Source organism: Thunnus maccoyii, chromosome 19 (genome assembly GCF_910596095.1).
Source record: "Thunnus maccoyii chromosome 19, fThuMac1.1, whole genome shotgun sequence".
NCBI classification, from domain to species: domain Eukaryota; kingdom Metazoa; phylum Chordata; class Actinopteri; order Scombriformes; family Scombridae; genus Thunnus; species Thunnus maccoyii.
The window spans coordinates 8,600,733-8,628,611 of record NC_056551.1 but is presented as its reverse complement, the minus strand read 5'-3'; the positions used below and the strand labels follow the sequence as shown (position 1 = coordinate 8,628,611).

Sequence of the window (27,879 nt, the reverse complement as noted above, 5' to 3'; positions counted from 1 at the left end):
TTCAATTAAGAGGTATTCTCATACCAAAACCTATATTACATTTTTTTTTGTCAATAACCATATAATACCACACAGATCAATATGCTCGCCCGGAGCTTTTACTGGAATATAGCCTATTGATCGAAAGGCATTTAATGATTCAAATAACAAAACTGAGAGCAAATGATACAACATTTTAGGTTTGCCTTGAAATGTAATCAGACCTAACATTCAATCAAATCTAAACAATCACATTTTAGAAGATGCTATAAACTTGCAAGAAAAAGCCTTTCAAAGTGTCAAAATGTTTTTGGAACAGATGTCATCTTAATGTATTACATTTTTAATTGTTTGGAAAAGAATCCTCAAAATATTAGGCTATGTGATTGTAGTCTATAGGCCTATATGAAACATGCTGACATGCTAGGTTCCCAGCTCTGAAGTGATGTGATTCAGTTGAACTTATTTAAAGTGGATGGACAAACACAACAAAACATCCTAATAAACTTTATGTAGTCCTTGGTGGTTTATGAGGGGTCCATATACAATAAATCGGGTGAATTCAGCTATACTGGGAGAGATTTTGTAATTCAATCTTGTGATTGTGTTCTTGTCATCAATCTGAAATAAATAATCCAACATATGATACATTTATGAATTCTTGAAGATGTCTACTTTCTTTATGTGAGGAAGCATTTATGATATTTTTTACAAAGCATGGCTCACCATTTTGTTTTGGTAGTCATTGACACAAAACTATTTTTCAGTGACATGTTTTGGTAATTTGGGACACAGTTTCATCAGTGAAGGCTTTTGCTTTCAGCACCAATTGCTTTGACTTACACTTTTTAGGGCAGAGGCACACGGCTGTCCTCTTATGCTGTCCCATTTTACCTGATGTCCCAATATACCTGAATTCACCCTATTTGAAAAAAAAGAGTGACTACAGGAGGTTTACCTTCCACTATATCTTAAGCACAATTTCTTCTTATTCACCAAAAAAGATTTCCTAAATATCCTATTAGAATGAACACAAATTGTAGCAAATAAATAAATAAATAAATTGATTTAAACAAAAAAAACATCCTGTGTGGATGTGAAATTTTACCTTGCTTTGGATAGGACAAATCCTATATTTTGTAACTGAATCCTATCGCACTGGGTTTCAGTGGGATGAAACACGTTGACACCTGATTCTGATTCATGGGTGCATGAACGGTTGCATGAAAATAGATTGTAAAACGACCCGTTCCTTTCCCTTTTTTATGAATGAATGTTGAGTCCCCGTGATCCAGTCAGCCAATGAGCAGCTTGTACCTGCAGCCGTTTGCAGCTCTGCAGCAACAAGAGGTCACTACACTTGAAAGCGTGGAGGGGAGAGCAGCAGCAGCCTGCAGCACGTCGGATCTGTCAGGCCTCTACACGCACGTAGAGACATCACACAACAGCCCGGCTTTTTTTCTTTTGTTTTGTTTGTTTTGTTTTTATTTTACAACCGATTGCAATGTCGCTGAAAAACAGCGACGCCTTGGCCGTGGAGAGACGCATGGATCTGGCCTCGCTCTTCTGCATGATCGGGCGACACGGTCCCGCCGTGGCTCTGGCTGTGATAGTGATGGTGTCCGTGCTGGCGGGTTTCATCATCTACCGGACTGTAAGGGGGAAGCGGAGGAAGGCCACCGCCGCAGCCGACGGCGCCGACAGCAAGAGCTCCGAAGCGGAGAGAGACGCATCGGTGTTGCAACCGGGACCGGAGCCGGGCCCGGAGGAATCACATAGCTCAGTGGAGTCAACAGGTAAAGATCCAAAATAACGTTAGCAGGTACGCTGCTGCAGTCTACAGGTGCTAATATATATATTATAAATACAGTAAGCCTGTGTAATATATAGGCTATAGAATATAGGTTTTTACAATAGTCTATTTTATAATGTAGGCTAATAATTTAAATGATAATTTATTTAATAATTTTATATGATCTAAAATATAGCTATGAGCTACAATAGTAGTAGAGGTATTAATATCTAGTCTAAGTTACAATGATACTGTAGGAGATAAAAAATATCATAATTCTATAAACCCATATTATATCTGGGCTATCAGTAAAACGTCATGCAGTGATTTAAAAAGACATCTTTACGGATAGAATTATTACCTCATAATACAAATGTTGTTGGTTAAACTTACTCATTCTCTTAGGAAATACTGGTATACCACATAAGATGAACATTTACATCTGTTATGAAAAGGATATTATGAACTCTGTTGGCAAACTAGATTATAGTATCCATTTAGGATATCATTTCTCATATAGAAATCAAAATTAAAGTTTAAAACAAAGTACAAATTTCCAAATGAAATATATCAGTACCCTAAAATAAGTTTAAAATTTTGCATTTGGCAACATTCATATAATTTGGATTCAGCTACAGAAAGATTGAGATAAAGTTGATTAATAATGGTAGTCTATACAAGAAAGATTTTTGCCAGATCAAATAAAGCCTTAAACTGAGGAGGCATAATCCAACAAATCATTGCTGATTGCATTACTTTTACCTGATGAAATCATGCTGTACTGTCATTTTAAAAAGGTGGATTTACAAAGGTCGATAAGGCTATGTGAATTGTAGGACATATCTTAACATGTTTTCCATGTCTGTCCTTTGTAAACCAATAACAATCTCCATAATCCCATCACTTTTAATTAAATGTATGTAGCACTGAGCACTCAGTTAAAAGTTCACCTTTCATCTATTCTATTCTGTGTGTTAAAAGCTGCAAAGTAACTAGTCTTTTGTCTTGTTATAGATGTGAGTGACGTGGGCTCATCAGATGTGCTAAAACAGACTGATCTCAATATCAGGCAGCGTCGTGCTGCTGCTGCTGCTGCTGCTGCTGCTGAGAAGAAACCTCCACTTTGTTCTCTTCCCAAGAGTGACATCCAAGTACCACTCAACAAGCACACCACTTCAGATGACATAGAGGACGTGGCAGTCATGCGAGACTCTCACAAAGTAACAGAGACGTATGCAGAGGAGGCCACTGAAAGCCTGCAAAGTGATACTTACACAGTGGCTGAAATGGAGGTGGAGGATGCTGTTGATTGGCAACAATATGCAACAGATGACCGTATAAAGGATGAAGAAGAGATCCATGATATCGACAGCTGCATGAAAGAACCTGAGCCAATAAATGATGAGAGCTGCCAGGAGGAGGAAGAGAAGGTAAGCAGCAATTCTTGTGAGAGGTTGTATGCAAGCTACAGAGGAAAATAAGTCACAGTTGGTCAGTTAGGTTAAAGGCTGAAAGTTTATTAAGTTTTATGTAAATTGGCACAGATAAACCATGGGATGAACACACTAAATTCAGTAGTCTTTTTTTTAATTATTTGACTGTACCAAGTGTGATTTGGAAACTTAAAGCCTCACTATAATCAATATTTTTTTATATTACCAATAAATTAAATAACTATGTGTCATTTGAACTATGTCGCTCTATGTGTTTTTTAGCTTCTTTTAGCTCATTATTTTGGTTTTAGAGCACATTAACTGTAGGGTTCAGTGCTCTCAACAACAGTGTTTCCAGTGGCAGGAGGCAGCTGTTTTCAGCAAACAAGTTCTGATAATCCCACTAAGAGACTGATATTTTTCTAAGGAGTATAACATATACTGTAGCTAAAATAATAGGTACTATTGGACTTTATCTGGTGTCCAAAACAAGAAATTATTTTCTTATTTGCTTTCTTGCCATGAGTTAGATGAGAGGATCAATACCACTCTCTATTTGTCAAGTATGACACTACAGCCAGGATATGCTTAGCTAAGCTTAGTTTAGTTTAGCTTAGTTTAGTTTAGCATAAAGATTGGAAGCAGGGGGAAACAGATAGCCTGACTCGATCCAAAGGTATAACAAGTTAATTGGGCTTTACAGGTGCTGGAAGGTGTATTTTGCTACACGTCCTGTCGTATGGACAGAGCCAGGCTAGTTTTAAGATTAGCACTTAGCTTAATACTTGAAGCGGGGGGGAATAACTAGCCTGGCTCTGTCCGTTAGTGACAAAATATGCCTATCAGCACCTCTAAAACTCAATTAACTTGTTATACCTAGCTGTAAGAGTGGTATCATTCTTTTAATCTAACTGTCAGCAAGAAAGTGAATAAGTTTATTTCCCAAATTGTCAAATGTTCCTTTAAGGAACAACCCCACTAGGGTGGTACCAGTAATAGCGCTAACCTAGTGGGGCTTTTCCTCTCTCTCTACCCTTAGACCGCAATCTAGGTTTCAGACTAGAACAGCCTGGGAGATCAACGACAGGCAGTTTATCTGGTATCCTCTTGTGTAGCTACTTTATATTATTATGCTGCACATATTTTCATCTGTTGTCTGCCAGACAAAATGAGTCCTGAAGTTACTAATTTTATTTTTATGGTGTCTAGGTGTTTAAAGCAGAATACCAGGAAAATGAGGATGTGACCACAGACAAGGATGTCTCTGACAAGAAAACCAGACAAGAGGAGGAAAACTTTCAGTATGCTTCAAGCGGTCCAGTGTGGTCTGAACAAACCCTTCATACGAGTGAAAACAATGACAATGACAAACTACGAGATAATAAAACCACACTGGAAACAAACACAGTGGAGTCCAACTTGGAAGAGCCTGTCATGCATATTGACGATGTACCTGTCACTTGCCCCTGTTATGACAAAGATGAGGAGTGTGAGGACCAAAAACACCATCTAGATAGTATTGATTACAGCAATAATAACCTCTCTACAGAAGAAGAAAAGAAAAATGAGGTTGAGGAGGCAGAAGAGGAGTCTGTAGATTATCAGGAACAAGAAACAACCCTGCTATCTTCACAGCAGGACCAATGTGATCATGTGACAGATGTGGTGGCACCTCCCATTCAGGATAGTGAATGTGATGATGATGGTGGTCTAGCCGAAGTGATTGAAGAAGATATAGATGAAGACCACACGAACAATCTTACAGCTGTCGAATTTGACGCTCACTCGCTACAGCTCAACATGGAAGAACTGCAGACTGAACAAAAAGAGGAAAATGGTCTTACATGCAGTCAAGAGGTTGGTGTTCTTCTTGCTGGGACTGATCAAGTGAAAGAGAATATACTGACTAGTGACGACATTGCTGCCTGTGATGAAGAACATGACAGTTCAAATGCGGTGCTCAGCCCTGTTCTGCCCTGTTTGAGCGAGCCTGTAAAGGTTGATAATCTTGATGAGGGTCTGTCAAGTGACACCACTGATGCAAAAGCTCAAATCTCAAGTATTGCAGATTTCCCTGACTTGTCATCAGATTGTCAACAAGTGCAGAAAGAGGATAAAATAGTTGCAACTCTGGATGAAGACACTGATTCTGCTAATGTTGGCCCTCAAATGCCATTGCATAAGTCAAAAAATCAGCCTGAAAGCAACGAAAGTGGCACAACCGCTGTGTTGGCTGAAGAATGTAATGATCATGTGTATGAATCTCATGTTTCATCCTGCTGCAAAGATCAACAAAGTGTCCAAGTGATAGATAATGATGCTTTTGATGAAGCAGATGTCGCTGCTTGTCCTGATACAGATACAAATGTTACTGCTTCTGTAACAGCTGAAGAAAGACCTTGTCCTCACCTGACATCCATCAGCCAAGACTGCCAAAGTGACCACATGGGAATTAATGAGACTTTTGACGCGATGGGAGTTAATTCTGCTACTGAAGCAGCTGCTTGTGATAATGCTAGCATTGCTACACCTGAAATGTCAGAAGAAATATCTCACCCTGACATGCCGGCTTCTTCCCAAGACCAACAAAGTGACCAAACACAAAATAACAACGATTTTTCTGAAGTTACCACTGGTGCTGCTCCCGTCATGACTGAAGACATTAACCCTCCCATGTGTCATCTTCACTTGCCATCTTTCCAGCAAAGTGTGCTGAGGGATACTGACATATCATCTCCTGGTGTTGGTGAAGAGAGTGGGATTTCAAGCATGACTGTCAGCCCTGATTTGCAAGATGCTGGTAATGAATTTGGCATGACGGTTGAAAATATGGCGCTTCCGGTGATGGATTGTGATCCACAGTCGGGGGAACAGACGGAGGCTCAAAACAACGTCTTTACTGATGATGTAGCTATATCTGTCATCAAGACAGATACAGCAGGTATGGTCTTCGGGCCTTACCCATCACATCTTTCTCAGCAACCCCAAAGTGAGCACACAGATAGGGTCAATTATGGGTCAATTGCAGCCAACGAGGACATGTTTGGCCAAGAAATTGAGGATAGCTACCAAAGAGTGATGGACCAGTTTGTTGCACAGAGTGCGGCCAATGTTACTAGCTTAACCGATGAGCTGAAAACACAGTCGGACATGAAAGCTGTTGTTGAGGTTGTAGAGGTAAAGGATAAGAAGGAAGCAGTAAGCGCTGAAAAGAAAAAGGCAACAGAAGCAGAGAAGGAGAAAGATGAGGACTATGAAAAGACGGAAATCAGTATTATGGAGGCAACTATGGACAATAATGAGTGGATCACGGAAAGTAACTACCAAGTCCTTCCCTGGATGAACCTTTCTGTCCCATCTTTGGCCCAAGACCCCACAAAAACCGACCAGCTTCCCACTGAAGAAGGCCAGCACAGCTCTTCTCTCACAGATGCTACTTGTATAGATACAAATACCCCACCTTCCACTGACGTCAAACAAACCAGCACTCTCTCTCTTGTTGATGAAAACACAGAAAATAGCAAAAAGGTTGTGGCTGTCCAGCCCATGCCTCAGCACGTCAATGTGCTCTTCCGCGTCCACTATCTTACCCAATCACCATACCAGACGGTGGCCATAACGGGGAACCAGGAGGAGCTGGGGAACTGGAAGGCATTCATCCCTCTAGAGAGGGCCAAGGATGGGCACTGGGCCACTGTGGTCAGCCTCCCCGCAGAGCGCCATGTGGAGTGGAAGTTTGTGGTGGTGGACAAAGGTGAGTTGTGTCGCTGGGAGGAATGTGGAAACCGCCTCCTCGATACGGGCTACGGAGATGACCTGCTTGTGCACAAATGGTGGGGATTCCTGTGAGAGGGGATGAAAGGAATATGCTGCAGAGGTGAGAGGAAGATTGAGAGCGGCATGTACAGCACAGTGAACTTTGGTATTGGAAATTGGACCAGATGAAGTCGTGTTTATTTGTACAGCCTGTCACAAGACACACATGATGAAACAGTAGATTAAAATGACACCTAAAAACTAATTTATACTGGATCATACCATAAATACATTCTAGTAAGCATTGCTTTGGTAATTTGACGGTCAAAAGACATCCAAACAACTACGTTTAAATTGGTTTACTTTTCTGATGTCTCAGTTACATATAAATAACTTTTGTTTCAACAGCTATGAACTGAGTACATTTTAGTGCTGGATTGATTATTATTACAACAGGAAATTAACAACAATTTTGATAATTGATTAATTGTTCAAGTCATTTTTAAGCAAAATGACCAAAAAGTTTACATTTCCAACCTCTTGTGTGAGGATTTTTGCATTTCCCTGTTTTATATCATTGTAAGTGAATTACCCAAGAATTCTAGAGAGCTGTAGTGTTCTGGTTGAAACAAGATATCAAAAATCATAGGCTCTCACAACTTGTGATTTGGCATTTTCACTACTTTCTGACATTTTTTGACTCAACAGTCGAAAAACAGTAGACACATAAATCGGTTGTTGCTGCAGCCCTTCTATGTTTCAACATGTAGTAGAGTCAGTTGAAACAACAGCCATACGCATTATATAAACACTTTTTAAAATGTTTTTAACCAAATCAAGCCCAGTTTTAAACTTAAGAAATATCTGTCTATATGTCTTTTGGTCTGCAAATTTCCAGCACCATGATTACTGTCATCTAATGGGACTTTTCTTAGAGGATTGCCCTCTAATAGCCAGTGATTAACTCAATCACTCAATCAAACAGACGCGTTACTGTACATAAAACATCCTCATGTTTTTCTCTATGATTATGCAATATGCACTTCTTTAAAAGTGGGTGATTTAATGCAAGTGTTCAATTTGTATAAATGGAGACTTTATTATACTGTCCATATGCTGCTTGAATACTCCCTAACAATCTATGAGAATAAATGCACATAGTTCACTTTTACTACAGCAATAATCAAAGCAATAATTGTTCAGTAAACTGTATGAATGGTGTTCTATCAGGTATTCTAATGTGGTTACCACTAAACTGTGATATAGTTGTAACTTGCTGCTTTTATCCTGTGGGACTCTGTGCATGCAAGATTGTCCCATTGTTGTTCTATGACTGTGCCTTTTAAAAATGATGTTCTATTAATGTGTAATAATGCATCCAAACAGTTTGGCTTTTCCTTTTAAAATGGTGTTACTGGTCATCATTTTCTGTGTTTCACTACAACTTTTATTGAATTACTTACAGTGATTTATTTTTTTTTTTCAAAATGAATGCTGTCAGTTTAGTTTTTTGGTCATTTCAGTTCTTAATCAGTGTATAATCTCAGATCTCACCAGAGTATCTTATTATGCAATATGATGATGATGATAATGATACTCTTGAATGTAAATGTCAAATAAACTAATCTTCAAAGTCTGTCGTAGCTGGAAATATATGTCTCTTATGAATTTCTCTTGTGAATTTATTGAAAGACCAGATATTTGGAGGTAATTGCAAGTGTTTGTTCCAATATGAAAAAAAGTGTCTCAGTATATAAAAATAGATAGACAACTCATTTTCAGTATTCTCCGTTATTTGAAGTGCTTCAGTAGATCAGATCATTTAATGCATCAAAGCGAAACCTGAAATATTTTGTCCTGAGCTACAAATCTGTATTGGGGTTGTTTAATCAGTTCTAAATACTTTTTTATTTTGCTGTCCATGAATTTTCAAATATTGCATCAGCAACTCCTGTTTGTGACAGGGCAGGATTCTGTATATCCAATGCTTTTGAAGCACTATTACAATGTCTCAAAGAGAAAAGATATTATTTAATATGTATGTCTAGATGAGGCAAGTTGCACTCCATTTGTGAAGAGACATTTGCAGATCTCCCTTCAAAACTATGATTTTTGATTCAAAATCAATATGTCAGATCCAGTCTGTTATTTTTCAGCCAAGCACCATTATGTGCAAAAGATGTGTTGTTGCTATCTAAATGTCTGTGAATCATGTGCAACAAACAGCTCGTCTAACACTGTAGGGTCTTGTGGGGTAATTCACTGAAAAAGTGCCAAAATTTCTATTTAAATTTCTGTGATTCAAACCAGAAGCCGAGACTGTGACCTTGTTTTGATTCCAGCTGGCTCAGAGGTGGCTCATGCAGGGAGAGCGTCATTAGCAGGCGTATTCTTCTGCCAGCTTGTCAGCTCCACTCAGCTCTGTGCTGAAGGTGATCTCCACTGCATCTGAAAAGAAGCGCTGTTCATCTTCCAGTCCAGGGGCTCTGTGGATGGTAAATAGTTCACAAACACACACATGCACAAATGCATCTTTTTGTTTTGTTTTGTTTTTTTTGGTAAGGCCAGTCCTGTAAATGATTAATCTGCACTGCAGGGAGCGGTAAGGTTTTGTGAGGTCATTTAAAAGACTAACAGCATACATAAGCATTGATGAACAAGGAGGAGAAGGTGCATTATGGGAAGAAAAGTGAGTCTTACATTTTTTTTCATCTGTAAATTAGATGCTAATGTTTCATTTGGCAGGGCAGCAAAAGAAAAAAATTCAGGGTAAGTCATGCAGACTAATTGCTCACAAAGGACTTTAAAACAATAAATAGTCTACCATTGACAAAGGCAAAGAGAACATTCAGTGTGATGAAAAAAGAAGGCTTAAGAAGAATAATAGTGAAATTGTAAAGGAAAAAAAAATATTGCCACTCTAACATGCTCCTTATGTTGACCTGCTCTATCTACATGTATATGTGACTGTCTGTGAAATGTGATCCTGCTGTGGTTCCACATTTGGAAGACTCCTCCATCCAAAGTGACTAACAGATATATGGGGGCCTCCCCTCGGGTATCGAACCCTGAACCTTTACAGTATTAACACCATGCTCCTCTTAGCCAAACAAGGCCTCTGGGACTCATTTGATCCACTTCAAACAGGGTCAATAGGACTCTGCCCAGCTGTAAGTCGCATGATTTCTGGTGGGGTTTTTTTTTTTCTTTTTTCTTTTTTCTATTTCAAAACAGGAGTTTGAAGAACTTTTGCCTGTTTGCCCCACTACAAAGAGCCAAATATAACAAAACATGATGTTACATAGAGGCTCTGTTAACACTGAAAGCCTGAGAGGTCGGGAATCATTTCTATCCCTTAACCATATTGTAAATGTTAATAAGGAAGATTTGATTATTCTTTGAAGTGCACTGTTAATGTGAAACGTAAAGGAGGCCACGTGGCTGTTAAATTATTATTATTTTTTCAATTTAATTTTTAGGGTTTTTTGTAAAAATTCCAAGACAAAGATATGTTTTAAGCAAATCTATAGTTAAACTCATGAGACCTTTTTTCACTTGTCATAAAAGGAAAAGCACAGGTGTAATTAATGACATTAATGATGGCTAAATTCCTGTCAGCTGTGCTAGTGCAAGGGTTCAGGTCAGGTGTTGTGCATTCACATTATGTACTGGGACACTGAAATGAAACAACTCTCATTCATGGTATTAGTAACACCTGTGCTTAAATTACACACCTGGTAGCACAGCTAGAGTTGAAAATGAGGATTAACATGAGAATCTGTCCGTTATAATCACCTATAACAAAGATAAACTGAACATAATTAACCACTGTTCATAGAGAGCCAGCAGAAGGTGTTGGTAAAACAAAATCTTAAAAAACATGTTAATGTGATCCCCTGGGTCATGTGTGTTGGTTTTGAGGGGTGTAAACACAGCACACACCCTCACTCCCCCCACTGCTAATGTGGCAGCTGGGAGTGTATGCACTTTCTAAAGTTGAAGGTAATCCTCTATTTAGAAACAAGGCTCACAACTGACACCACCTACACTCTACTTATAGATAACTCTCTCTCTCTCTCTATGTATGTCTCTCTCATACTGTACACACAAACACATGGACACACCAAACATCTAAACAGTTAAGCCACCATTGGATCAATGTTTGATCTCTGTTAAGGCAAAGGTCTTAACACTGAGTCATCTGTCTAATCCTGAAACACCCCTCTATCGGGCTCTGCACATAGAGTTAAGTTGTCTAGAGTGAACAAAGGCTTCAAATCAACACCCTGAAGTGACTGTTCTTCTTCTTGATATACTCTTTTAACCCTAATCTTACCAACATATTTTACATACAAGGACTACCAACTGGGGTCCCGGGGGACCCCAAGAAAAACAACCATCATAAACAAAAAAAACAGACTATTATTATTTTAGGGTTAGGGTTAATCCTTTCCCAGTATACCTCTTGGATGAGCAGTATTTAGTGTTGTTGACAGAGCACATGAGGAAATCTGTGTCTGCTGCCTCTGTGGCTGTCTCCTTCAAAATGACTAACAGAGTGCCCTTATACCCCCCCAATAGTGTGTGATATTTTTAAATTAGGACCCATGGCAAACATGAACACAATAAATAGTTCCATCTATCAAAACTGCATAGGCAGAATTGGCTGATTTTGACTGGGGTCCCCCAGGGCCCCAATGCTATTTAAAACATGAACAGAAAACAATGATATTAAGTCATTAGGAACAAATTGATTGACAAAGTCACAAAAAATGGAATGATAGAATAAAGCACCTGTGAGATATGACAAGAAGTACATATCTGGGGGCTGAAGTTACCCCAATCAGTAGGATTAAGGCTAAGAACCCAAATCATATTGGAAATAAGTGGTGATAAAAAAAAGAAGTTATTTTCAGGAAGACTGACTTATGCTCTAACGCTTGTCTTCAGCTGGTGACCATGAAATGACCATACCATATGTTATGGCAATCTGACCAGTAGTTATCAACATATTTTGCCCTGGACTGAAGCGTTTGATTTACAACTAACCAACTGATCTGTTATCACCAAAGCTCTGCTGCTAGCCAGGCAAAACATTTATTCATTCATAACAGGTTTGTTGAAGTTCTGAAATCCTGTAAAACAAAGTAAAAAAAAACAACCAGCATAAATATTTCTGTCATACCTGAGACTGAAAATAAGGACTGTGCAATATCCAGAATATCCAGAATTTATATTCTATCTAGAGCTCAGCATTTTAATCAGAAAGATACTCCCCAAGTCAGAAAAGGTACAAAGGTTGCTCTTGTCACAGAGCAGGAGACTGAGACATGTAGTGATCCTCACGCCAAGTTGGACCGGCAAGTGTGAAATTCACTTGCAGTCGAGCCTGCCGTCTCCTCTTACAGAAGCCGACCAGCCAGACCAGGCTGCAGCATTCCACTTAAACTTTGACCCAGGGAGATTGTATGATAATATCACAGAGTGTATGCATGTATCCCATTCATGTGTGAGTGTGTTTGTGTACATTTGTTCTTTATTGTGTCTCTGGCACAATGTCTGCATGCAAATGCTTTCTTTGCCTTGACTCCCATCCATTTTCCTCTCTTTACTCTTGTCCCTGATTCATCCTAGTTTCTGTGTCGTGTATGAGCGGGGGACCATCCCGTTTATGACAAAGTCCTGATTATTCTTGGCACTCTACATAACTTCTCTTTTAGTTAAAGCACCATCACTACTCCTAGCTTCATTTTTTCAGTGATATGGGCCAAAAAGAAGGTTGTGGAAGAGATTTCATATGTACTATTTTAGGTTGTTTCAAAATGGAAAAAAGCCCAAGCTAATCTATTACTGTGTCGTGATTGTGGTTAGGGTGTGCCACACAGGCAGGCTATTTATAAAGCATGCCAGTCCTCATTCCTGTTCCATACTGTGGGATCATGCAGTGACCTTCACTGGAGACTGATGAGCCTGCTGACTGTGCTACATGGCCATACGGGGAGGAGCAATCAGCGAGGGTTAAACTGGAGGAAGCTATATTAGCTGGGATTAATTTTTTAATTGAATCTATTTAGCATTCTGATGCATCATGTCAAGTACATCTAGATGTCTGTAAGTGTGTAAAATATTTGTGAATATTATATACTGCTCGTTTTGTCATTTTTTTTTAAAGGTGCTGTTATTAGTCTTAATATTTTGGCACAATGTACACTTCTTCACACCTCTTTCTTTTTCTTGGATCGAGGATCAGGAAGCAGACTGAAAGCTCTTCTGGGTCCGTGCCATGCCGGGAAAGCCCTCAACCAGTGATGTCATTGCTTTCTGTTGTGGGCTGAATGCAGTATGTGTGTGTGTATCTGCTGATGAAGATGTATAGTATGTATGGGAAGTGTGCATGAAAAGAGAGGGAGAGGAAGACAGGCAGAAAGTGCGCACAGCTGCATACATAATGCAAGCAAATCTGGAGGAGGTTTGGGCTGAGGCTTCCGAAAAGAGGTCAAGTTATGAAATATTTACAATAAGCCCATATGTTTTCCCATACGTCATACAGATTCTAACAACTTTTCCCCAACGATTCTGGAGTTTTTTGTTTTAATGAGATAAGTCATATGACATATGATATACTAATTTTGTGAAATAACATGAAAGTTTTGTGATATAAGAAGATAGAATGACATGTTGTTATAACACAAAAAGTTTCTTGTTTAAACAGAATCATTTTTATCAAATAATAATGAGATAAATATACCATAACATGAAAAATCTTATTATATATATCTTATTATATCTTATTATAACATGAAAAGGATCAAATTTAAACATGAAAGGTTTCATGTTATAAGAAGAAACTGAGAATATGAAAGTATTTACTACAGTTTGTTCCTCATTCTTCCACTATATCTTTCTTACTACCTCTGCCTGCTTATTTCTTAGTTTACCTTGACAGTGAACCAATTTGATTCGGAAGAAAATGGCTACACAGTTGTAAATGAACTCATTTGTTTTATTCACACGTGATCCCCTATGTTAAAATTTGAATGATCATGTTCATGCTCGTATCCCATCAGATATGAGTCAGAGGAGCCTACCATGAAAACATGATGGTCTCAATACAAAATATATTGAGTGATATGTGCGGTCCGCTGGTTCTTATAAGACACTTAAACCATACAACATTTACTTTACTGGCTCTGGAAAGTTGAAAACACAGTTACAAAGACAACACTGACCCCTGGCTGTACTGTGACAATACTGTGACTGAGTGGTCAAACAGATCATTAACACAGTGTAGAACAAACATAAAACAATATTAAAAAATATTCATGTAAATAATTACATAAACAATAAAAGCTAACAGAAAATATGTCTATCAACTGGAAATGAAATCACTGTTTCTCAAAATGACGCACTGAGCATTGACAATTAACTTGAGGTGGAAAAAAAGAATTAAGAAGTACAAAATGCAACATCATGTTGCAGGCAGTGTGGTAATCCAGATTCTCCAGATCAGCCAGTGGCAATTTTTTTAAAAGAAATGTTTAACTTAACAATCTAGAAATCACAACAAATACTGTAAAAAAAAAAAAAAGGTGTGCATGACACAAAGTTAATCTCATAGCAATTTATGGTTTTGCGTATTTTAGCCCATGAAGTACAAACTGCATACATTATTTCTGGATATTTCCAAGAGCTTACCATAAGATTTTTAGGCTAATTTTTTACCTTACATGTTGCTTTTAGTTTCTGTTTATTTCACTACAGTATTAAACCATGCTTGAGACTTAGAATATTTTGTCACATCTACATTATCAGTTGCAATCAAGTACTGATTTAAAAACTCTGTTAGCACGTTCAAGGTCTCTCTGATATCTGAAATTTGAGAGTTGAGCTAAATTTGTGAGTTATGCTGTTGGAAGATCAAACCCGCTTAGGCATGTTGTGAAATAATGTGTTGATCCTTTTTCAGCACCTGGCTGAGTTGCAAAATATGGAGATTGTAGTGTACTTGAATGCAACAAAAAAGGTTTTCACTAGTCCCTGCTCGAAACCAATGTCTGTTTAGAAGGTAGAAAATCTATCTAAAATCTGCTGGTATTCTGGGAAACAGTCAGCAGTAATGTGAACTGTAGTGTATAATAGTTGTACTTCTTGAGCTGAAAAGACCATCAGTGTGGGCTGTATGTGCTCCCAAGTACACCATCTTCACAGCATTCATCACATTGGTCCCACACACTCTCTGCAGTGGTTTAGTCCCTGCATACCTCCTGTCTAATGGCGCCGTGGCTCCTGCGGCTCCTCTGTAATGGTGTGGTAGTGCTGTGGCTGATTGTGATCCAGAGGAGAGTCTGTTTGGGAGAACAGGACCGATCGAGTCTTCGGGGGTCGTTTCATTAGGAATCTTCCAGATGTCACCAGATCACCATAGCCCTGGGAGTGAGAGAAGGCGTAGCCCGACCGCCGGGTGCTGATACGCTTGGTAGGTATACGACGCGTTGGAGCTGGCAGTGCCTCCTTTCGCAACTTATGCCTCACCTAGAAGAAACATGTCTTTTATTCTTCTTAACATGGGTACATTTCAGCTTACTCAGGACAGAATATTTCCATTGATTCACATGCTTCTTCAGGGTTTACTTATATTACTCATATTCTTATACCATGTTTAAATGGTAAACAATGTTTAACTGATTTATTGCCATTTAACACATTTATCATTCAGAGAACTGTATCTTTATTTATAGAGGTAGCAATAGGATGCATAAAAGACAGGATGGTTAGGGTTAGGGTTAGGGTTAGTGTTAGGGTTAGGGTTAGTGTTAGGTTTAGGGTTAGTGTACGTGTCATGTGCCCACCTTGTCATTGATGGTGGGCCAAAGCTGAATGAGAACGAAGCGGAAAGCCACCACAGGCAGAATACAGAGGAGGGAAGTCAGGAACATGGTCAGCCACACATTGGGCTGACTCAAAGAGTTTCTTGCAGTGCCTGGAGTCCCAAAAACATCAGAACAGAAGGAGTCAGAATCACATATGAAAAAGGATCTATTGTTACACAACTGTATACCATTGTGTATGGATTGTAAGTGACTTAAAGGGTTAAAGATTCAATGCACAAAACCACAAAAACATAAATGAAATTCTTACATGGACACACATGAGTGTGTCGCATGATTATTGGCAAACCAATTCTCTATGTTGTTAGCCTCTTTTAAACTATATTGGCCTACATATAATGGACTAATGTGGGAACTTATTGATGTTAACAGACACCCAAAAAGAAAATGCTAGTCAGGAAATGAATCCTACAGTGTCCTGAATGGATTTTCTCAGGAATAAACAGAAGATCAAGGGGCACCAACAACCTCTCTGCTCTCATACATAAACTTAATCTACTTACCGATGAAGGGGAAAGAGGAGGTGAAGATGAAGAACATGCCATTGCTGTACATGGTAAATGTGATGGCAAAGTAGGCAGCCAGGCTGCCCCACACAAAAAACTGGTTGACTGCCGTCCAGTAATGGGTGTCCAGACACAGCTGAAAAATGTGGTTTTGAGTAAAAAGTTGCTTTTTTATCTTGGTGCATATATTTATTCACAACATGTGTAAGTGTGGGTAATATCAACTGTACCCCTCACCTGTATGTTCATCACAACGAGCAGACAGGTCTGCGCCAGTAAAGCGAAGGACTGATAGTCTGCAACATCTTTGCCATCATCTCGGACCGTGTCACGCATGGCGGCCCATGGGATGAAGAAGAGGACGAGGGAGCTGTAGCAGCTGTGCATCATGCAGCGCACAAAGGCTTTCTTATTGAAATATAGATTCAGTGGGCCTGGAGAATAGAGCTGAGGATACTGGAAACTCCAGCGGTCATTCACATCCTACAGAAACAGAGCGTTAGAGAAAAAGAGAAGAGAAAGCCTAGAGGATACAGGCACCAGGGTGTGAACTAATGATAAATTATATGATGTTGTTACAGCTTGTATTTGAATTTCTGAGTAGTTAATAAATTTTCCCCTTAGTGCATACCTGGTCAAAAAGGCTCATGCCAAGGACAGGAAGAGCTGTGTAAACCAGGTTGTACAAGGTGATGAACCACTCATCATACACAGTCTATGAACAAAAACAACAAAGACAAAATTAAACATCAAAATACAGCATTAATACCACTGTCTGTGTACAGTATATGTGTATGAACACCTCTCCTGGAGCATTTGGTGGAGACGTTTATAGTTTGCTAATTGCTAATAAGGAAACAATTTGCATTTCTCTTTTAAATGTTGTCACTTTCTCTTGAGTCTATAAAAGGATGCTCAAATTTCATTTCAGCATAATAGACATAACTGTGTGGTCTTAATGACATATAAAGGAGCATTTCAGCTCTGCAATTAATACTTTTGTAAAGACTACAACATTCAGTTTTAGATAGAACTGTGTGTGAGAGGTTTTGTTATAACTATAGGACCATTTTTGAAGCTGTAATTTCTGCTGTGATGCATTGTATAGTATGATCTCCATGTTACATGTATCCCCTTAACAAAGCAAAAAATGTATACTTCTGTACTCTGTGTATATGCAATTTTTTTCTATGAGCATCTTGATCATCACTTCTGGAACTGCATTATTTCATTTAACATCATACCATAACATTACAACTGAAGTGGAGTGAAACATTGCATTTCTTTTGCAAATTGCATTATACATTTATAGTCAACATGTCAATATGAACTGTTCTTAGAGTTACTTTTGTGCCTTACTAGAGTCCTTATTCACATTGCATGTAATGTAACCCATTAAACAAAACATAATTTCAATGGTAGCCTGTACTCATCAAATTTTAGCAGCAACATTTCTTCTCTCACATGTCTCTCACCTGAGCAGAGAAGCCGCAGAAGAAGGCATACCAGAAATGCACAAAGGTGAAGGTGAAGTTCTTGTAAAAGAAATATCGCAGGAACTTGCACATGCGCAGGTAGGACCAGCGACCGTGCACAAGCAGGAGGCGTTGGAGGTAACGGAACTGGGCGAAGGAGTAGTCGCTGGAGAGAACTGCCTGCATGCCCTCCTGACCACTGATGCCTACACCGATATGAGCAGCTGAGGGACAGACAGGAAAAAAGAAGCAGATTTAGAGTTGATGTTTGTCAAATAATACACACAATGAATAACCATTTTCTAGATGTTTGGTTTTGCTGCAAATACATCTCTGCGGTTCTTGTATTAGTGTCCGAATTGAATATGATTACCCTTGATCATGCTGACATCGTTGGCCCCGTCCCCAATGGCCAGAGTGACAGCCTGCTTGTACTTCTTGACCAGCTGAACCACTTGGGCCTTCTGCAGAGGGGTGACCCTGCAGCAAATCACTGTCTGACACATACATGCTGTCCTCAGCAGCTCCAGCTGCAAGCCCTTCTCCAGTGCAAAGGCCTGAGAAGGAAAGAGGAGAAACAGAGGTAAGTCACCCCAACACAACACCATCCCCCTAAAAACAATACCAAAATACCAAAAAGAAAGTCTCCTTCATTTCTTTTTATGTTTTTATTGTAGAATGTAATCCCACCCTCCCCCAAAGAAATCCCATAAAAATACAGAAAGCATGACCTCAGTGCCCTTGGTGACACAGATTATTAAAAGTTAGTGTGGTGACTTTGCAGTCACCCCCCCCTCCAGGCAACTTAATTTTTTAAGATATTAACAATATCCGGCAGGACTTTTTCTGGCTCGAGAACAGACGGAAACAAAAGTGTACAAAATTTCTTGTTGATTCAGCAGCTATGGGAAATAGTGATGTTCCTTCTTACCAAACTGTGTCCATTTATAACCAGGCCATATTCTCCATCCACCTTCTCATCCTGCACAGTCTCTGTCTTCTCAAGCCAAAACAGGCCTGCACGAGCTTTGCTCACAATTGGCTCTTCTGCTCCTTCTGGACACATTTTCCTTCTTGCATTCCTAAAAACAGGAGGACATGGAGATGTATTCCTCAGAATGATGTGTTTGGGATAGAAACAAATGATTAAACATGAACTGATTACCTGCAAAAAATGTCAGAACTTGGCAACATAACAAAAACAGTTTAATGATAAACTTTAATCAGCTTCTGTCTTTCATCTTCTTCTTCATGGATATTCGACAGTTAACATAATGTCTCTTTCAATGGCTGTGTATTTTAATCTGCTGATTTCATTTACGGGTATTAAATTAATTATTTTAAAGATCAATTTGCACCTTCATTTAGAGCTGCGAATTTTGTGAAGCACAGTTTCAATACAAAAAACTGCAAAAACCTGTAATCTCAAAAGGGTCACTCATAGTGATTAGATCACAGATAATTACTTTGCAGCTCCCCTCAGCTCTACGGAGCTTTATAACATCTTTCAGTTTTGCAGCCTGCAACTGTAGTATTTCAGTTAACAGCATTTCTGACTAACTTACTGTAGCTCCTCTTTGACTCCTTCCGCCGTATTTGCTGCCACAATGAAAACCTCCTTCATCTCCTCTCTCAGCATGTTGCAGGAATAGCCAATGTTCTCCGCTGTCTCTGTTTCACAACATTAATATTTACAGTCACTGTGGAGCAGTTAATCTGTCAAACATGCCAAACAGTAACTCTGGCTCTGAGTTCATTTGTCAAGTGAAGTGAACCCATGGAAACTGGGCCTGCAGGGTGTGTGTGTGACGTGAATGGAAATATACCGTATGTGACACTAACCCTGTTTATCCCCAGTCAAGACCCAGATTTTGATGTCAGCTTTAGCCAGTTGCTCTATGGTCTGTGGCACACCGTCCTGCAGCTTGTCCTCCACAGCTGTTGCCCCCAACAGCTAAAAACCGCAGCAAGAGTACAGAGTGGTAATGTGAAACCAACAACTATATTTCCCAATGTTGTATGTTCAAAGCAACAATTTCAAAATCATGTTGGCTCATGTTGTATCTCTGGAAGATTTTAAAAAAACATCTGATGATAAAGTAATGCTGGTTTAACTGGCTCTTAATTATTCATATTAGATCTTTTTGTTAGTTTGAGGCAGTGTATAATCTTGTAATGTGTTATGTTGCAGGATATACAACATATTAAATTCTTCTCAATATTAATCAAGCAACCAAACTACCCACCAAAAAGTTAACCAGCCAGTTGTTGAGTCAATCAAACGATCTAGCAACGTGTCAAAGTACTCAGCAGATGGACTCACCATCAGGTCTTTTTCTATCTCTTCATAAAGTTCATCAAGTCTCTGCTCTCTATCGTCCATGGCGGTACTGGCGTCATGGTGGCGTTGTTTCCACTCCTCCATGTAGCTCTCATCCAAATCCTTGTAGGCCAGAACCAGTGTACGGAGGCCGTCACCTGCATACTCCTATTTTGGTTTGGACAGTTTAAAGCAGTTAAAAACACAAATCCTGACAAGTTTTGAATGTACATTAGTTTTGTATAGGAATACACATCATGAGAAACCCAACAGCATCACTTACATTGAGGTGTCCAGTGGTAACTTCCATCAGCTTGTTACAGGACGGGTGCAGTCTTTCATAGATGATGGTGTCTGCTCCTTTGCAGTATAAGGTCATCTTGCCCTCAGGGTTACGCACTGGAAATCATAGTGAAAGTTACTTAATGAATCCAGGCTTGACATAAAAACTGATCAGGATGTTGCTAGGGTCATTTTCATGAATTTAAATGAGTGTCTTAAAAAGGATGATTTCCTGATTTTACTAGATTGCTATTGAGCAGCCAACAGAAGAATCTCAATTGTCAGAGTCCTTGAATGCACCAACAGTATTTTTTTTAAATGGTAACTGTATTATCATGCAATTATAAGTGGGATCAAATATCACCTCTATTAAGAAAATATATGGGAATTCAGGCAAACATAATTGTTTGGCAACAAACAAAACCACAAACATGGAAAATCAAACTTCTTGTCACTACTTTCTCTCACCAATGACTGACATCCTCTTGCGCACATTATTGAAGTCCAGGACAGCCAGAAGCTCATAGGTGACTTGTTTTCCCATCTCCACGACCGTGATGGTCTCTGGAGTACGTGAGCGGAACACAAACCCAAAGTTTCTTGCTGCAGTCACCAGGGCGCCCTCATCAGGAGACTGAGCCTGATAGTAGAGCTCCCCTGCCAGGAGAAGAAGATATACTTAAAGAATCTGTCAAATAATTTTAATGGCATAAGTTTTCATTTGTAGAAATCTGAGGAAAAAAAGAAAAAGAAGAGGAAACTAAAGTAAAATAAAGAAGAGCAATCTGCATTATTCAGGACTGATCTCTTCTAGGATTTCACACACCATTAAAAACCTATTTAATCATCAGACACAGGACATGAGCGATGTAATCCTCCTGTTTTAAACCACTGCAGCCACTTGCCATGCAGTAATAAAGACGTCCATTAGAGGACACTCACCCTCTTTCTTCTCCTCAGGCATGACAGTGTGGCACAGAGCCAGCAAGCGAAAGAAGTCCTGTGCCGCCAGGTTTCCCTCTCTCACCGTCTCCACCAGGCTGTGGTCGTGAAAGATGAACTTTGGATCAGCCAGCTGGTTCCAGGTGAAATCCACTTTCTGTGTCTTCTGCAGAGAAAAATAAGAGGAGAGAAACAAGAGTTGGAGTAATACATGCATTAAAATTCCCAAAAACATACAATCATGTATCGGTGCTCTCCTCTCACCTCTGTTATTTCCATCCTTTGTCCAGAAAAATCAAACAGCTCCCCTGAGTGACAGAGACATACACACCAAAATCAGTCATTGAGCTCATGCTGGTGTGTCCATTCATCTTTACATAAGCAGAGCTGCTCACCATATGCTTTCCCATTGATGGAGCACTTGTTGAAAGTCATTATGTTCTGCGTAAGGGTGCCAGTCTTGTCGCTAAAGATATATTTGATCTGGCCCAGCTCCTCATTGAGTGTGGTGGTCCTCGCCTGGGCAGGAGTGTCATTTTTGGGGTAATACATCTTCCGGTCCCAGTCTATGTAGAAACTGTTCCCCAGACGGATGATCTCCACACTGACACATAAGGGTAAAGATGTCAAAGTGTGAGACATGCAGGAACGCATAAACAAAGAACAAAGACTCTAAACTTGTCACAGTGACTTTTGTTGATTTAGTTATCTTTCTGTGCTTGAACATACCTGACATAGAGAGAAATGGGCACCACTGTGTTGAGGATGATGACGTAAGACCAGAAAGAGAGGAAAGCCGAGAGAGCGGCGTCAACCCCCTGTTCTCTAGGGAGGAACGCTGTGAACAGTGAGCCCTCCCTCACCTCCCAGATTGCATTGCCAATGGCCAGAACGGAGCACATGAGCGCCAGGAAACCAAAGATCTGATAGATTAAAGATATTTTTTCATTATATTTAAAAAAAAGAGAAGACTACTGTTATGAATACTGATCAAAACCCAGCTGTATGCACATTATAATAATTTATGTATATATATATATATATATATATATATAGTGTCACAAGACACATGACAAATAATAATTCATTCATAAGTATGTTACAAATTATAGTCAACATTAAAAAGCATTTTTGGCTGAAGTGTACATTGGAGATCGTGTGTATTTGTGTGTGAGTGTGCATGGACATTGAACTCACACACAACACCAAGACATTCATGAGGTGATCAATGCTCGTCCGTTTGAACGTTGTCTTTCCGCTGTTCTGCATCAGCTTGGTGTCAGGACCTGGAAAGATTCAATCTCTTATTCAGATACATTGACATTCATGCAGATAAGAGGCACATATGTAAACTGATCAGCCACAACATTAAAACCACCTGCCTAATATTGTGTAGGTTCCCCTTGTGCTGCCAAAACAGCTCTGACCCATCGAGGCATGGACTCTACAAGACCTCTGAAGGGGTCCTCTGGTATCTGGCACCAAGAGGTTAGCAGCTGATCCTATTTGTCCTGTAAGTAGCAAGGTGGGGCCTTCATGGATCAGACTTTTTCCAGCACATCCCACAGATGTTCGATTGGATTGAAATCTAGGGAATTTGGAGGTCAAGGCAACACCTTGAACTCTTTGTCTTGTTCCTCAAACCATTCCTTAACAATTTTTTGCAGTGTGGCAGGACGCATTATCCTGCTAAAAAAGGGCACTGCCATGTTTAGGTCGGTATACATGTCAAAGTAACATCCACATGAATGCCAGGACCCAAGGTTTCCCAGCAGAACGTTGCCCAGAGCATCACACTGCCTCCATCGGCTTGCCTTCTTCCTATAGTGCATCTTGGTGCCATCTCTCCCCCAGCTAAATGATGCTCATGCATCTGGCCGTCCACATGATGTAAAAGAAAATGTGATTTAAAAACCAAACCGCCTTCTTCCATTGCTCCATGGTCCAGTTCTGACACTCATATGCCCATTGTAGGCGCTTTCGGCGGTGGACAGTGGTCAACATGAGCACTCTGACTGGTCTATGGCTACACAGCCCTATATGCAGCAAGCTGCGATGCACTGTGTGTTCTGACACCTGTCTATCATAGCCAGCATTAATTTTTTCAGCAATTTGTGCTACAGTAGCTCTTCTGTGGGATCAGACCGAATGGGCTAGCCTTCGCTGCCCACATGCATCAGTGAGCCTGGGGTGTCCATGTCCCTGTCACCGGTTCACTGGTTGTCCTTCCTTGGACCACTTTTGATAGGTACTGATCATACCAGGAACACCCCACAAGACCTGTCGTTTTGGAAATGCTCTGAACCAGTTGTTTCACAATTTGGCCCTTGTTAAAGTTGCTCAGATCCTTACACTTGCCCATTTTTCCTGCTTCCAACATATCAACTTCAAGAACTGAGAGATGTTGCTGCCTTGCTGCCATTGTAACGAGATAATCAGTTATTCACTTCGCTTCACTTCACTTCAATGGTTTTAATGTTTTGGCCGATCAGTGTACATTTTCAGCAACTGTAGAGGTTTATTTTAAAGTAGACATTTGTCTCACGTGTGTGCTTGTCCTCCAGTCATTAACTTCCTAACAAACAGGTGAGTATGGGCCTATAAATGGTGGCTAGAGTTTGTCAACACTACATTGTGAGTGAGGCAGCACCACTTGCTTAAAACTTACCATATCTGTTGGTGTTTTATGCTATTAAACCTGCTGTTCTCATAGTATCTTTCTTTTTGTTTCTTTGGTTTCGTTTAGATACATTTTTTCCTTCATTCAGTTTAATATGCTGCTGTATGTGTGCTGTTTTTAAAGATATATATTCATTGTGTGTTCTTTTTCTTGCTCATATGTTTGACTTGCACTGGACCCTGTAGAGACAACATTTTGTTCAACTGTATGTGTGAATTCATGTGTGTTTTAGTGACAAATCAACTTGAACTTGAACTTGTATTCGAGATTCAACGGACTATTGATTTCTTATCAGTCAAAAGTCCAAAGTTAGCTTATAAAATGATTCAGAATGGCCATTTGCCAGAGTTAGTACAGAGTTAATGATTCCTCACCTACCATTACTATTATCCCAATACAATTAATGTATTACTAGTCATGGCTATATTTTATTTCCTGTTATAACTTTGTTTTTTCTATTTCTCCAACAGGTCTGTTTTGTGAACCTCTAGTGCCGTCTGCGGGGCCCCTGCAGACTAGAGGGGTGTGCCTCAAATTTAAAGTCCCCCTCCACTCAAAATATGTTTTTCTTCTTGTTCCTTCAGTTGGATGTTTGAGCGTCACTGTACTGAATGATGTATGTGTAGAGTTTGACTCTAGAAAGCTGCTTTCACATTCAACTGCCGAAGGGGGAAAGTTTATCTGTGCTCATTAAAAATCTGATGATTTGTGACATCACAACTAATTTGGAAGCTAATTGGGGTCCAATATTAAACTCACACAAGTGTGATGTGGATGTGTATTCATAGATTCTCAAATTTTTAATGAGGGCGAAGGAGATGATGCCATTTTAAGGATTTTAACGTGGTAATTATACTTTTTTTGTGGAAAAACCAGATATCAGACACACATAATTGTTCCAAGCAGAGTACTTATATAGCTTATGTCTTAATATGTGTCTGGAGGGGATCTTTAACAGTCTGTTTGTGGAACTTGTTAGCATGAATAAGCTAGCTGTGGATGTCAACCTTTTACAAACATAGTTAATCAGCTTGTTGGAGCCAAAAGTGCCAAAAGTTTGTTCCTCATTACACAACACTAGAAAGAAAAAGTACATAATTAACATCTAGCAGCTAGTGAGAGTTTACCTCCAAACACAACCAGACCGAAGCACCAGTCTGTGTTCCTCAGAGTACATCCTCGCAGCAGCACCTTGTCGTTGTCCAAAGCATACGTCTGTCCGTTCAGAGACAGGGTCCCTTTGTACTTGTCCAGACGGTTGTTAGGAGGCTCACATCGCACTTCACCTGAGAGACACAGAGGTGAGGTTTCAGCAACACATCCAAGGAAACTGTTCATAGGAAAACTTGTTTTTTGGCTTCACCTGTAAAGGTTTCAGTTAACTTTGATTCTTACTTCCAGCACAGCTCAGAAACAAAAAAAGTAAGAAATTCCAATCTACAATTTTTTTGTAAATTAAGCACAATAGAAATCCTGATATCTTGATCTTAGCAAATATCCTATCCTATCAAATTTCTTCCATTTATTTTTCTCTCTCTCTCTGAAATACTAATATTGTTATGTACATAAAAAGTTGGTCACAGAAATCCCAATATCTTTACTGAAAATCAAATCAATTTTCCCCCACATGATTGGTACTTGGTGAAGAATCCAGATTACAGTTCTAAAAATCTTGGTGGTTTTTTAATGTTGTTTCATTCGGCTTCTCACCATTGAAGCCAGCCAGTGCATCAATGCTGTCTCCCAACTCTCCAGTTACAGTCAGAGCCTGTTTCACCTTCAGATTGGTTTCACTGGGGGAGACCAAAAGGACATGAGAAGGAAATGACTGAGAGGAAATTCAAGAAAGTGTGAGACATTAGCCGTCAGCCATGCCTGCAACACACCCATGCACACACATACACACATACACACTGCACAGTCTAAAAAGCTTATATATCCCAGGAATACATACCCAAAAATCAAACTAAATATACACACCCATCTAATTCAGCAGTTTCTACGTAGACCAGATTGAGAGGCTCACTGCTTGACAGCAACAGAAGATCTGCCTAAGAAAAAAAGTATACAGTACAGACCGCTGAACGTATAGAAGATAATAAGATAAGATAAACTTTATTATCACATATGGAAACTTTGTCTTAGACTCAGTGTAGCTGTTATCACTAAGAGGCATCAAAGTGTACAGTTAACATGGCAATTACAAAAGATAAATTACTGTTAGTCTTTATTGTGGCATTGCATTTTATTATCTTCGTACTTACTGTGACAAACTGATTATTCTCCAGTTTGATTATGTCTCCAACCTGAACATTCATCCATTTTTCACTTTTCAGTCTGCCAGAAAATAACAACAAAAAACACAAAATACACCATGAAATCACAAGTCATGACATTTTATAGCTTTTTATGTGTGTTCTTTCTTTCATTATATATCATTTACAAATATACAATATGAAATGTTTATCTTAAATGACTCACTCTCCATCGATGAGGACATCCACTCTCCGGTTATTCACTTGATTGTCGCTTTTGTGTCTGTTCTACTCAGTTGACACAAGATGAAGAGAAAACAGTTTATGTTTAGATACATTACATTATATACAGACATTACGATTAAGGTACTTACTTTCTGTCTAATATTGAGTGGGATTTCCCTTTAGTTTGAAGGGGACGTATCATGCACATTTTCAGGTCTATATTTATATTCTGGGGCTCTACTGGAATATCTATGCATGATTTACAGTTAAAAAAAAACTCCTTATTTATCTTATACTGACCCTTTAAACAGCCCCTAAGTTCAGCCTCTGTCTAAAACAGGCCGTTTTAACTTCTGTCTCTTTAAGGTCCCCCTCCCAATTAACCCATTCAGTTCTGATTTGCCAGCTCCTGGAAGCTGCAATAGGGCCCAATCCCAAACCAGCCCCTATCCCCTCGCCCTATCCACTCCCCCTCCGTTTGCGCGTTCACGTGGAGGTTCGCCATATTAAGGGCAGCCCCAATCAAATTAGCATGGAGTGTAAGCGGACTGTGAGACCTTTAAATAGCGAGTCTGCATCGGTGCAGGCTTACGATCATCCTAACAGGAAGTGCACATGCGACGGGAGAATGGAGGAAACAACATACAAATGTAAGAATTCTATCTTTCTACTTTGTCAAGTATTTTAGATCAAGCACACACACTTTTGTTTTCCTCATGCTTACTTTATAGTCTGAGCCAAAATCTCAGAATGTGTGGTGTGAAAAGATAAAACAAAAATGAGGAGAATATCACTTTCTCACTAAGGTCGCTTGAATTGTAGCAAACCCACAAATGCCTGTATGCATACATAGCCTACATAAAAATAAATGAAAATATGTCAAATTTACCTCATATCTCATTCTCATGGTTTCATCTTCTGCAAGCAGCTATCCTTGCCTCTCTTAAACTGTGAAACAACATAACAGCCATGCAATCACGGCGTCTATCCATTGTCATGATGACGGCTGTTTCCTTGTTCTGGTAGAGTTGCACGGGCGTCCCATAATTTGGCTATCCATTTATACCCTCCCCCTCCATTAGAAGTGCCCTCCACAGCTGCGAGTGTAACTTGATTTGGAGAGACACTTGGTGGTGAAGTGGTAGTGGGTAGAGACTGGTTTAGGATTGGGCCTAGTAGCTGGATTTCTCTTCTTTTTTTCCTGTTCTTTACTCAATGTAAACTTCCCCAATACATTTGTACATGTTTGAGACTGAATCTGATCTGAAATATGCGAGTGGACAATGCAAACAGCCCATGGAACAACCTTAACAAAGACCTTAGCAACAAAGACTATAGAACAGATG

General features: G+C 39.5%; 2 protein-coding genes across 2 annotated transcripts; one reads left to right on the top strand and one right to left on the bottom strand.

Moving 5' to 3' along the window:
* The first annotated feature begins 1,334 nt into the window (after positions 1-1,334).
* stbd1 (starch binding domain 1) lies at positions 1,335-8,596 on the top strand. The gene is made up of 3 exons (XM_042395963.1): positions 1,335-1,775; positions 2,786-3,201; positions 4,414-8,596. The coding sequence occupies exons 1-3, from the start codon at positions 1,484-1,486 to the stop codon at positions 7,051-7,053; spliced, it is 3,348 nt and encodes a 1,115-aa protein (XP_042251897.1). The 5' UTR covers positions 1,335-1,483; the 3' UTR covers positions 7,054-8,596.
* A 5,363-nt stretch (positions 8,597-13,959) lies between these two features.
* Positions 13,960-27,551, bottom strand: LOC121885589 (phospholipid-transporting ATPase ID-like). The gene is made up of 24 exons (XM_042395197.1): positions 27,423-27,551; positions 26,535-26,596; positions 26,318-26,390; positions 26,034-26,104; positions 25,764-25,846; positions 25,181-25,339; positions 22,571-22,659; positions 22,103-22,296; positions 21,769-21,977; positions 21,638-21,681; positions 21,374-21,539; positions 20,900-21,088; positions 20,433-20,548; positions 20,153-20,317; positions 19,672-19,783; positions 19,395-19,500; positions 18,761-18,911; positions 18,203-18,386; positions 17,830-18,053; positions 16,986-17,069; positions 16,592-16,837; positions 16,352-16,490; positions 15,810-15,940; positions 13,960-15,492 (listed from the first exon to the last, which is right to left on the bottom strand). Exons 1-24 carry the CDS (start codon positions 27,438-27,440, stop codon positions 15,229-15,231), a joined length of 3,279 nt encoding a protein of 1,092 aa, XP_042251131.1. The 5' UTR covers positions 27,441-27,551; the 3' UTR covers positions 13,960-15,228.
* Positions 27,552-27,879: the final 328 nt, after the last annotated feature.